The sequence below is a fragment of the Arvicola amphibius genome, chromosome 2, assembly GCF_903992535.2.
Source record: "Arvicola amphibius chromosome 2, mArvAmp1.2, whole genome shotgun sequence".
Classification (NCBI taxonomy): Eukaryota; Metazoa; Chordata; class Mammalia; order Rodentia; family Cricetidae; genus Arvicola; species Arvicola amphibius.
In genome coordinates this window covers 28,022,794-28,035,761 of record NC_052048.2, presented here as the reverse complement: position 1 = coordinate 28,035,761, position 12,968 = coordinate 28,022,794, and the positions used below count along the sequence as shown (strand labels likewise).

Genomic DNA, 12,968 nt, shown 5'->3' with positions numbered 1-12,968 from the left:
TTTAATACAATAGTTACTCAGCCTTGTGACTTGGAACAGAAAGAAAGAGGCTGAAGACAGAATGAGAGGAAATCTATAATAGCAGAACTAAATACATTCTAATCATTGAATTTGTAGAATGAGATTATTCCCTATTTCATTATATCAGTTTTATCAACTTCCAACTTTTTATTAATTTCAAATGTCTATCTGGGAATTACAACAAAGAATATTTCATTCTCATTTTGAAGATGGTAAACTATTGTCTTATTGATAAAACATTTTGTTTCCTTTTGGAATACAGAAATCTTTAGCATATACCAATTCAGCAAAAAATTTTCTCATTAAGGATTTATTATATATGTCTGTGTTAAATTATATATGTCTGTGTATGTTTATGTGGTGGTATGTGTACTCTAAACAGGCATAAGACCCACCCAGGGAAACACTTGTATTTTACCTGATAATTATATATTCTAAGAAAATTGCTCAACATAACCTAAAATCCAGCCACATTTCAAACAAAGAGAAAATTCTTGTGTTTATTGTACTTACACCCTAAAACATACCAGACACCTTTATGACTACATTTTAGCTTAAGTCCAGCTAAAAAGGTGGAATTACTGAGAGGGAAGCACGAGGAATAATCACATTTATTTAGTCATTTAATAATGAATCTTACCACAGTCTTAGCTAAAGATGTCTTTGGGGGAGTTGTTCCAGGTTTTGCTCCTGTTGCAGTGCTGACTGGGGCTGAAGCATGTGTGCCTGGGGTAGAAACTTGTCCAGGTGTGCCCACTGGCATAACTGGCAAGCCAATTGCTCCTAATGGTAAATTGGTGGGTGGTAAGCAAGTGCTCGTAGTGGAAGTCATGAGTTTGCTTGGTGCTATAGCAGTGGTGGGGATGCCTGGTGTGACAGTGGTCTCTACTACCAAAGGTGTCTCTAGTGGGACAGAAGCATGCTGAGTTCCAGATGAGCTGTGTTCACTAAAGAGAGATCTCAGTTTTTCCTCCAGAGTCTTTATGTCATCGATCCCAGGAGCTTTGGATTGGGTATCAGCATCCATTTCTAGACAGTGAGTGTGAGGCTGGTTGGGGAGCAAAGCTGGTTGAGGCTGACTATGAATGAGCGTTTGCTGTACAGCAGGGACATTGGTAACAGGTTGTACCAAGGGTGGGATATTAGGTACTTGGGGTAATAAAGGTGTAGAAGTAGGTCCTGTTGGTTGGGGGAGGACAGGTGTAGAAGCTACAGCTGATGAGATGACCAAAGGATTTACCACACCAGGCTGAGAAACAGAACTAGACACTGCTGTTCCAGAGGAGGAAGAAGAGGATGGTGCACAAAAGGATAAAGTCAATCCTGTGGTGCTACTGTGAGATGCCTTGTCTAGTGAGTGTGCACTAACCACCACAGTTTCCGCTAAAGTGGGAGCAGAGGTGCTGCTACTAAGAGGAAGGGATGGCTGTGAAGCTGTGCCTGGGAATGGAGTGCTAGTAGAGACTGATGTCACTATGGTTACCCCAGCAGTACTGCCTGCTATCTGTTGCAATAATACAGCTGGAGGCTTAGCATTTGGGGCAGTCACACTAGCCACTGTGGTAGCTGAAGTTGTGGAAAATGTCCCAGAAGGAAAACTGCCTGTACTAGAAACAATGCTCCCAGATGTGGGAGCCTGAACTGGCTGGGATGTTGTAGACACCGCAACAACTGTAGGTACTGTAGAACTGGAAACCACACTGGAAAGTGTTGGTGGCACAGACAATGGGGTGAGACCACTTGAAGTTATCACACCTGTGCTGGTGTTAACTCCGACAATGCCTTTTTCAGTCGGTAATGCAGCCTCAGACTGCATTACTGATGTGGACATGTCAGTAAGAGGACTGCTGGTTATAGGGACTGATACTGGTGGTGAGGATGCTGCTACAGTTGGGCCACCAGCAATGCCAGTCAAGAAAGGAGGAAATGTTGGTCCTGTGTGATTGAAATTTGGAGGTGCTGTATTGGGTCCTTCAGTCATTTGGGCATGTTTAAGTTCAGAAAAAGCCTGCTGGAGACTAAGGGATGAAGCAGAGTGAGATAAGTTCATTCCAGGGCCCTGAGATGTAGCAGCAACTAGAAAGGAAAACAGAAAGAAATTAACCTATTTTAAAAGCATGGATTCAGAGTCTTTGAGGAACCATTATTAGATTATCAACAATGCTATATATACATCAGTAAGAATTATAACATCTCCCAAGCAAATGACATGCTCTAAAATAGTAAAATTAAGTAGTAGATTGACCAAGTAAGGCAGCTTATGAGTATATACTCCTTGAAAACAAAACACAGAGTAACCCCAAAACATAATTTATCTCTAAATAAAGAAATAAACATACTACTGTGTAGGTTCTACTTAGCACACCTGTTATTTATTTATTTATCTATTTATTTATTTAGGTTTTTCGTAACAGCTCCAGCTTCTTGGAACTCATTTTGTAGACCAGGCTGGCCTGGTCTACCTCCCTATGTCTCCAGAGTGCTGGGACTAAACGTGTGTGCCACTATGTCTAGCACATTTTTTGTCTTTTTGTAAGACAGGGTCTCACACAGCCACTCAGGCTGACCTCAAACTACTGATCATTCCTTTTCTGTCTCCTGAACAATGGGATCACATGCATGTGCTTATGCCCAACTCTAGATTTTATTTTGATGCTATTATAATCTATTTTCTCTTTCCATGTTACTTTTTTATTAAAAATTCTACTTTTCATTTGACCATGAACTAATGTTTAATCAAGCTCCTACCATATGAGGGATTTGGTGGAAGATTTTCTTAAACATGGTTGAATCAATCCTTACCTGTATCTGATGTTTCACTGGTGAAAACTTTTGACTCTCGTAACCTACTTTCGGGCACAGGACTCACTATAAACCGTCTTCCGGCAGAATGAACAACTTGAGTTAAAGAACTGGTAGGAACACCTGAATAAAATAAATGACTGAAGTTCATGTATATTGCTATACATGGGTAAAGTCTCAAGATTCCATTATTGGCACATACAATTTTTTTTTATCAAATGGAAACAAAAAACAAAAACCAACAACAACACACACACACACACAAAAAAAACTCACCAGTCTGCTGTGGCATGGAAGATACAGCAATTGGTTGCTTGAACTCTCCTTCTAATTTCTACAACAAACAGAAGCAAAAATTAATTCTCAACATGTAACCTCCATGATTACACAAAGCAAACTGTCATATTTGAAGAGAGCATAAACGCTCATTCTCAGTCATAGGGGTAAGGGTAATGTGTGCCAATACAGAACTGTTTTAAATAAATGCAACCCCATTATTAGTATGGTGAACCTACCTGAGAACCTGAGAAACCGTATTCATCCTTTCCTTGCAGATTCTCCAATCCCTGGTCACCCTCAGGCTCCACACTGACATCCTCACTTAGCATTTCATCAGCTTTTTCAATAATTTCTCGCACTTGAGCCACAAAAGATTCTCTTTCTATTGCTAGAATGAAGTCATTGTTCACCTATGAGAAACATGTATCAATCTATTAGTACATTTCTTATCATTCTTATAACTTCTATCTATACACCATAAGCTACATCTTAAACAAAAATACCTCTAAATCATAGACCACGGGTTGGGTATGCTGGTTGTAAAAGAGAAATTAAAAATCACTTGTCAAAATGAAAGTGGATGGCAAAATACTGCATAGTTGCCTAGGACATGTACTTAAGACCAAATACTATAGAAAAATGTGGAATTTCAAATGGAGACATACCATAATTGTTGCTATCTCTTCAGGGTTGTCACCATCTAGGTCAAATCTGAATGTAACCATTTTCCGATTATGAGTTTCTAATTGACATTCTACTACTCGATCTCCTTTATTTGAAACCTAAAAAGAGAAAGGTAATACATATTCAAATTTATTACTGAATTTGAGAAAACATCTTTGAATCTTAAACTGGCAGTAAGGAAATCTATGAAAAGATCTCAGCCCTCAAGCTCCTTTAATCTTCCATTAGCAAAAGTGTCTAGTGTTTTTTCTATTAGTTAAAACTCTGTTGTCTGGAAGAAGTGTGGTGCAGGCCTTTATCCCAGCACTCTGGAGGCAGAGGCAGTCAGATCTGTGAGTTCAAGGCCAACCTGATCTACAGAGCCAGTTCTAGGACATCTAGAGTCCATATAGAGAAATCTTGTCTTTAAAAACAAAACAAAACCAAACAAAATAACAACAACAAAGTAAATGTGATATTCAATTAAAAGAGACTGAGTGAATTAAATGAAAAGGCTGCTATAAAAATAATATATATAGCCAGGTGCAAGCCTTTTATCCTGACACTCAGAAAGCAGAGGCAGGCAGACCTCTGTAAGTTTTAGGCTAGCTTAAAAAAAAAAGTTTATTTTATGAATAGTTCAGAATTGATCTCTAAAACTAAAGTCCCAAATTATTTCAACAATACAAAGGTTACAAATCAATACTTACATTTAAAATCCTCAGTTTTGGGCGAGAAGTCTTTTCATGACGAGAGCGACTTCTTACAGATTTTCGATAATGACGTTTTGTCGCTCTTCCTTCATGCCTCCCACTGGATGATGGAGCATTCTCATTGCCATCACTCATTCCTGAAGCAACATCTGAATGTGCACTTTGAAGGGAAAAAAAATTAATGAGACTGAAAGGCCTGTTATTCTGAAGTTTCATACCATCCTGCCCACAACTCAAACGAGTGTTAGTTTTCTTACCTGTCTACATTTGAAACCAATGTGACAGGCTGGGTTGGTTGTGACTGTGTTATTGGAGTTGGTTCTGGAGGAACAGTCTGAGAGACTCCCTGAGTACTCTATAAATAGAGAAGATAACTCAAATCTTGGCAGGAAAAAAGATTTACACACACACACAGAGAGAGACACACACACACATGTAAGTATATTTATAAAACCATTCACCGTTCCTAAGAAGTTCCTGTTACCCCTCTATAAGTCTTGGAATCAATGAAGGTACTAGTAATTCTTAACTCAAAATCTTCTCCAAAGCTAGTTTCTAATACCGACTGTTGGTGTGAAGTCAGCCAACCTATTTGCTAGGCATTGTGAAACTACAATTTGCCATGCAGACAGCATCTTACTAGAGTGTGCAATAGGGCAGGTAGAGCGAAGTGCAGAGATGAATTCAGAACTGTACCCTAGGAGAACAGAAAAGGTTGTTGGGAGCACAGCAAGTAAGATACTCTTATGAACTGCCAATGGCAAGAGTTTGTGGAAGGAGAACAATGGCTAACGCACTAACTAGAGAAGTGAAGTGCTAATAGTGTCAATCTTCTCTAAGGCAAACTCACTTCCCAACAGAACAGCCAGTGGCAACAAGGCCCCCACATTGCCATTTCATTCTGCTGTAAGAAAAAGTCATTTAGAAGTTAGACAGTCTCCAAATGAGTTGTAAATCAGGGGAGCCTGTTTTTTCTTTGCTATTTGAACCCCATTTTTATATATGTTTTTCATATAAACATGCAGTAATTTCATTTACCTCCAGGGCTGCTTGCTGGGAGGATGTAGTGGGGGGTTGTTGTGTTAAACTCACTGCTGGTTGGGACACTTGAACCTGTCCTCCTACACTGCCCATAGGAACCAAAAGATTTGATTCCACAAAAGGCTGCACTACTGTAGGAAAGTAACCTTGGGTGGCCAAGGCTTCTGTCGGCATAGGAGGAGGGGCTAGGACTGTAGAATGGATGCAAACAGAAGCCACGTTGGAAGAGGGAACAATATTTGAATCTCCTGGGTATTGTGGTGGCAGTCGAGATGGGAAGCCCTGTGACAGAAATGAGGAAGGTGAGTTAGTGTGAGTAGGGACATCAAATTAGCAAATCTGTAGACGAGGGGCCAGAGGGAAAAAAGCACAAAGCAAAGAACAGTACCCCGGTTTCTAATAATTTAAAGAAAATTTAAAGATCATTTTCAAAATGAACTGGCAGATAATTTAGAAAATGGCACTCTTTCAATCATACTTTAAACTGATTTCCCCTCCTAGAGACCATTTAAGTAGAACTTAAGAGACTAATTCCTCACAGAAAGAATTTATAGCAATCTTACATGGAAGAATGCAAAAAAATCTCTCCCAGATAGCAGTCATATTATAAAATCTAAATCCTGAACTTCCTTGTTTGTATCAGGCTACCTGCTCTATTTACTGTCTATATATAAAAGAGCAGCCTGGCATACTAAACTAAACATTATCCAAGTTTATCTAGCTTACCTTGAATAGAGTTAACTTTTCTTCTAAGTTGTATCTTCAAAACCATGTATGACTCATTTGGTAATATCACTCCAATATTTTCTTTGAGATAGAGTCTTACTATGTAGCCCTGGCTGACTTACTCACAGAGATCTGCTATCTTGCTCTGCCTTCCAAGCACTGGGATCAAAGGCACACACTACCACGTCCAGCCTTTTCAGAATTTTGCTATTTTTATTTTGTCTAGTTCAGAGTGTCAACTTTTGTTATTATTACTCTGACACTCAACTAACTAGTACATTTCTCAAGTTCTTAATGATCTGCCATTAAAATCCAATACTCTAATACCCTCTGATTTACTAGCTAACACAATACCTGGTACAGAACATCTCCAGAGGGAAGTGGACCCTCGGCAGCTTGTCCAAGGTTAGCTGGTATTCCCATGGACTGAACTGTTGGCTGTAGGAGCTGTGGGTGAACCTGACTTTGCAGCTGATTCACAGGCTGCAGAAGGGTTGGAAGCTGATTAGGAACTACAGTTGATCCCCCTGGGATTGAAGATGCTGTAGCAGATGAAGTCAAGGGGAGCAGAGGCTGATTAATGCCAGCAGCCATCGTTATAGGAACGGAGGAGAAACCTGTCTGAGCCGTAGATACATGAGGAGTTGATATGGGAATTTGAGAGACAGGATACTGTGGGAGTAAGGAAGCAGGAAGTGGCTGTCCCACAGGAAGGAAATGAGCACCAGAGTGGACTGGAACAACTGAGGGCTGAGCGGAAACTGGGATGTGAGGTTCGCCTTGGATAGTTGGTACTGTCTGGGAAACTGGAAGCTGGGAAGGTAAAGAAAAACAAAACAGACTTTTTTTTTTTTTTTTTAAAGCAAAGCTGCCAAAAGCAAGATTAACATATTAGTCAAGAAGAAAAACAAAATTCTGCATACATTAGTATAAATTAACATGCCACATAGAATCAAGAAAGAATAGGAGAGAAATATGCTAGTAAAGTAACATTTCCAAACCTTTCACTGTTGAAAAAAAAAAATGCTATTTCATTTTTGGCAATAAAAGAGGACCTTTTCACACAGAAGGATTTCTCTCCCCTCTCTGTTGGTTTATTTTTTGATTTTGACTCTCACTAGGCAGCTGAGGCTTTCCTGGAGCTTGTTGGGTGATTCTGACTGAACTTTTAACTCTAGTTCCAGCCAGGTGGATCTCTGTGAGTTCAAGGCCAGCCTGGGTTATGGAGTGAGTTCTAGGACAGGCTCCAAGACACAGAGAAGCCCTGTCTTAAAAACCCCAAACCAAACCAAACAAAAACAAACTCTAGGTCCTTCTGCCTTTGCCTTCCAAGTGCTAAGACTACAGACTTGTACCGGAACACCCAAGTTTTTGTTATTTGTTTTCTGAGGCAGGGTTTCTCTGTGTAACAGTCCTGGCTGTCCTCAAGCTTACAGAGATCTGCACACAAAGGAGTACACCACCACCACCACCCAGCTTTGTCTACTGGCATATGCGTCACACACCATAATCCACCAGCATGCCTGCAATCACCTAATCTATGACTGCTAATATACTGATTAAATTCAAATTTCTTTCCAGTGGAATTAGACTTCATATTATGTCTCAATTTTAAGTGTAAAACAACACTAAAAGTTGGTATAATTAGTATAATTCACTAATTCTAGATGTATATCATTCCACAACTGTATCATTTTAAAACTTGAGTGAGATATATAGAGAGAAATTAAGACTATATGCCAGTGGCAAATAAGAGTGCACTTAGAATAGATATTATTTTAGTTCTGAGATGACAATAATATTCTATGCACATATATCTAAAACTGACCCATAGATGAAGTTGATGAAAGATTATTCATAAGAACATGCCTTCTACAGGGTACTTTCCAAGAGACTGAATAAACTAACAAAAGAATAATCAAAATAACTTCTCCAGACAAAACAAAATCCACATAAGTTTTTTGAGGAATAGTAGATAACACAGGTTTGTCTGGAACTTTTGAACCTCTTGTCTCAGGAACTGCAGATATGTGACAACATACCCAGCTGATGGGTAATCTTGGCTGTCAACTTTAATTAGATTGAGAGTAAAGAGGTGATTACTAAAATAAATCTCTGAGAGCATTTTCAGAGACAACTAGATCAAAAGGGTTCTGACCTCTGATGGATTCATAATTTAAGTGGAGAAGTGGTGAAAATGTGAAGAGTGGGGCCTAGTTAAAGGAATTGGGTGGGTGGGGCTTTGAACGGTATGTCTTGGCCTTAACCTCTTCTATGCTTCTTGCCAGTCATAAAATAGTTTCTTATGCCATAATTTTTCCTTCATCTGTAACGCTTTCTCCATCTCCTGCTACAATATAAAGGCAATATGGCTTGCCAATCATGTGTGGACTGAAATCATACAAGAAAACAAATGATTCTTTTCTTACAATATTGTCCTTAGGTATTTGCCAATGATGAAAAGCTAATTGACACAATAAATTAATATCTGTATGCAGTGAGGGAGAAAACATTGAAGAACTTTATATGAAAATAAAACACAGCTGCAAAACTGGAATATAAGATACAGCTGACACATTTCTAGATAATGTCATAGGTCCAGTTACCAAAACATTTCCATTTAACCCATTAGTTTCAGGATTTGTAACTACTTCATACTTATAAAACCTAAAATTTCAATATTTTGACATGGTCATTACTATTGATATTTACAACAAAAACAAGTGTATAATGGGATTAATCCCTACTCCATTTTAACAGATTCTTCACTATTACAAGAGAAGGCAGAAATCTGCTCTAAAGGACAAAGTACATGAATATCATTTGTAGCATCTTTTCAGGAATTAGAGTTTACCTGTGTTCCAGCTGACACTTGAGGCAAAACTTGTGGAGCTTGAGGCTGTGCAGTAGTGCCTTCACTGGAAGATGCTACCTGTGGAAGTGAATACTGTACTGCCTGTTGAGGAGCAGCAGTTGGCTGTATTCCTGGTTGCTAGAAATAAAAATAAAAACAAAAACCAATGATTCAGACTTTTTGAAAGAGGGAGGTAACTGAGTTGACCTTTTTTTTTTTTTAAACAGGATATGCAGCTCTGGAACTCAGAGATCTCCCTGCCTGCCTCCTGAGTGCTGGGATTGAAAGCATGCATCACCACGCCTGGCATTTATCCTGATTTTTTTCTTAAATCATTAAATATAATTAGCTAAGAGGCAAGCAAATCTCTCTGTGAGTCTGAGGGAAGCCTGGTCTACAGAGTTCCAGGTCAGTTAGGGCTACATGGTAAAACCCTGTCACACACACACACACACACACACACACACACACACACACACACACACACACACACACAGGCCTGCAGAGCTCTGAGTTTGAGGCTAGCCTTGTCTACAGGGCGAGTTCCAAGACAACCAGGGCTACACAGAAAAATCCCTATCTTTTTGTTTGTTTTAGAGACAGGATTTCTCTGTGTAATAGCCCTGGCTATCCTGGAACTCGCTCTGTAGACCAGGGTGGCTTCAAACTCACAGAGATCCACCCGCCTGTGCCTTCTGAGTGCTAGGATAAAAGGTGTGCACCATTACCGCCTGGGGGAAAAAAAAATCCCTATTTTTTTTTTTTTTTTTTTTGGTTTTTCGAGACAGGGTTTCTCTGTGGCTTTGGAGCCTGTCCTGGAGCTAGCTCTTGTAGACCAGGCTGGTCTCTAACTCACAGAGATCCGCCTGCCTCTGCCTCCTGAGTGCTGGGATTAAAGGCGTGCGCCACCACCGCCCGGCTAAATCCCTATTTTTTTTTTAAGGGAATAATTAGGCAATGCTGGTCATCAACTCTTTCTATACATCAGGTTGGACAAATCTTCCTGACACAGCTTCTGAAATGCTCAGATTACAAGTGCATATAATCATATCTAACAATTCTCTACCAGTAAATAAAAATTAGGAAAAAACTTTACCTCTGGGCATATGATATTGCTTGTCCCCTTCATTCCCATTAAGAAAGAAGACTCAGCTGAGTGGTGGTGGCACACATCTTTAATACCAGCACTCAGAATGGAGAGGCAGGGGGATCTCTGTGTGTTCGAGTCCAGCCTGGTCTACAAGAGCTAGTTCCAAAACTACAAAGAAACCCTGTCTTGAAAAACAAAACAAAACAAAAAAGAAGGTTCAACATAAAAATTGGCTTGCTAGGCAATGGTGGTGCATGCCTTTAATCCCAGCCCTCGGGAGGCAGATCTCTGTGAGTTCGATGCCAGTCTGGTCTACACAGCAAGTTACAGGACAGGCACTAAAACCACACAGAGAAACCTTGTCTCAAAACAAACAACCAACCAACCAAACAAAATACACACACACACACAAAGACTCAGTCAGTTCTTTCCTGAATGAATTCGTTCACAAATTTATCTTTTAGTTAAATCAAATCAAGGGTACATGTGTATGTATGTGCACATGTGCGCACGTGCGTGCACACACACATGCATACAGACAAATGTAAATTTGTTATTTTATTTTGTTTTTCAAGACAGGGTTTCTCAGTGTAGTCTTGGCTTTCCTGGAACTCGCTCTGTAGACCAGGCTGACCTCAAACTCTCAGAGATCCACATGCCTTTGCCTTCTAGGTGTGCCACCACCACCTGGCTATATTTTTAAAAGAGAAAAGATCCACCTCAAACCGAACTTATTTGTTTCTGTCCCATAATTTTCTAACTTTGTTCCATTTACATGTTCCAAACTGCAACTCCTCCACCCTTGGCAGGAATCTGACTTATAACACATCATCTTTTCCATAAAGTCTTTTTGATAAACCCCTTCCAAATAGGAAAGATGTCTATTTTTCTGTCAGAGACACGGCAGTAAAATGGTAAGCTGTGGAAAAAGATTTAGATTTAAAGTGCTTTTACCTCTTAGATGCCATATCCTTGAGACAGTTTCCCAAAGTTCTCAGATTTTAGCTTTTCCATCAGTAAAATGAAAATGATAGGGTCTACATTTACATTTTATGCTTACAATTACATTACTTAGGTTCCCCCAGAGCCAATCATGTTAGTCCATCTCAGCTGACTGTCAGAAAATAGAAAAAAGAAAAGAAAAAAGAAAAAAGAAAACAAACAAAACTCTGGCTTACTTGGAAATGTTGAGAAAAAGTAAAGGGGTAACAAAAATGGATACCATTTCTTTTTATGAACTTATTCCTAAAAAGACAACTGACAGGTATGTCAATAGTACCTTAGAGTACTGTTTCTGAGAAATGGTACATTTGGTAAGCCAAAATTACATGCCATCTGCTTCTGCATAATCACACTGGCTAATAACCAATAGATCATTCAGACAGTAATGATGACTTTGCATAGACTTTCTTTATAGAAACCAGTTCAAACAGCTTTTATTGACTGGTACGACATAGCTGCATGATGATATATAAATATGATCCTCAGGCTGAACGGAAGAATATGAGTATCTGAAGGCTGTGTACATGCTTTTATGGAAGACATGTTTATCTTTCCCACAACCTTCTTTACAGTCATAAATACTGGGGGCACCACATTAATATAAATGATACCATTTTAAAGCTTTATTTTTTAATAATTTTTGTGCATGTACATGTGTATACATGTGTGGACAGATGACCACAGTGGTAAGAGAAGGGTGGCCCTTACAGCTAGAATTATAGGCAGTTGTAAGACATCTGGATTAGAACTGAATTTGGGTCCTCAGAAGAGCTGTAAGCTCTTTCAACTGCTGAGTCATATCTCTAGCCTTTATCCATCATAACTCTTGATAAAAAACAACAATGAATCAGGGGAAAAGACATTCCTCATTTACTATATTCTAAAAAGTCACAAGATAAACTAAATTTCAGATGAGGTATATGTCTTTCCTTACTATAAAAAACTATTACCAACATTAAAGAGAGAGGTCCTTTTCTTCTTTGCATTAATCCATTCACATAGACCCAGTAACAGGTAAATATCTACCTTATAAACTAATTTTACAACAACAAAACAAAACAAAAGTCACTTATACAGAAAGCTTGAATTTCAGTAATTTGTAGCTTCCTTATTACCTGAGAAACTCTACAAAAGTAAAATATAGGGCTGGAGAGATGGATTAGCGGTTAAGATAATTGCCTGCTCTTCCAAAGGTCCTGAGTTCAATTCCCAGCAACCATATGGTGGCTCACAACCATCTGTAATGAGGTCTGGTGCCCTCTTCTGGCCTGCAAACATACATGCAGGTGGAACACTGTATACATAATAAATAAATAATTTTTTTAAAAAAAGTAAAATATACTAGATAATATACCTCTTATACAAACTGGCTTCATAATTTTGATTCTACTAAATTTAAAATATACTGTAATAACATCTAAAATGGAACCAAAAGAAAAACAAATTATAATGGTCCATTTACTTGCATTTTATCCACCACTAGAATCAACTATTTAGCACTTTCTCAATTTATCTTTTTAGATTGTTCAAATTTATTTGTACTTATTCTTTGACAGTTTCAAATACACAGAGTGAAATTCAGTCATTTTCACTACTATTACCCTTTCTCTTCCTTCCTTCTTCTGTAGAAACCTTCCCATTTCTCAAGAAATCTTCCTTCTACTTTCGTGTGTGTGTGTGTGTGTGTGTGTGTGTGTGAGAGAGAGAGAGAGAGAGAGAGAGAGAGAGAGAGAGAGAGAGAGAGAGAGAGAGAGAGAGAGAGAGAATGAGTTTAATT

The 12,968-nt window shown here is 38.9% G+C and overlaps 1 protein-coding gene across 6 annotated transcripts in view; it reads right to left on the bottom strand.

Annotated features, from left to right (window-relative positions):
* Positions 1–12,968, bottom strand: part of Wnk1 (WNK lysine deficient protein kinase 1) — a 119,304-nt gene that overhangs the window by 23,164 nt on the left and 83,172 nt on the right. For 2 of the 6 annotated variants that reach the window (XM_038319641.1, XM_038319642.1), the window contains exons 10-19: positions 9,100–9,237; positions 6,600–7,058; positions 5,517–5,801; positions 4,736–4,833; positions 4,476–4,638; positions 3,768–3,884; positions 3,339–3,512; positions 3,100–3,157; positions 2,824–2,946; positions 662–2,097 (exon numbers count right to left, since the gene is read on the bottom strand). In XM_038319641.1, the coding sequence (XP_038175569.1) occupies positions 662–2,097; positions 2,824–2,946; positions 3,100–3,157; positions 3,339–3,512; positions 3,768–3,884; positions 4,476–4,638; positions 4,736–4,833; positions 5,517–5,801; positions 6,600–7,058; positions 9,100–9,237 (3,051 nt within the window). The remainder of the gene's footprint in view (positions 1–661; positions 2,098–2,823; positions 2,947–3,099; positions 3,158–3,338; positions 3,513–3,767; positions 3,885–4,475; positions 4,639–4,735; positions 4,834–5,516; positions 5,802–6,599; positions 7,059–9,099; positions 9,238–12,968) is intronic. The other 4 variants (XM_038319646.1, XM_038319644.1, XM_038319647.1 and 1 more) reach the window with 2 other exon arrangements.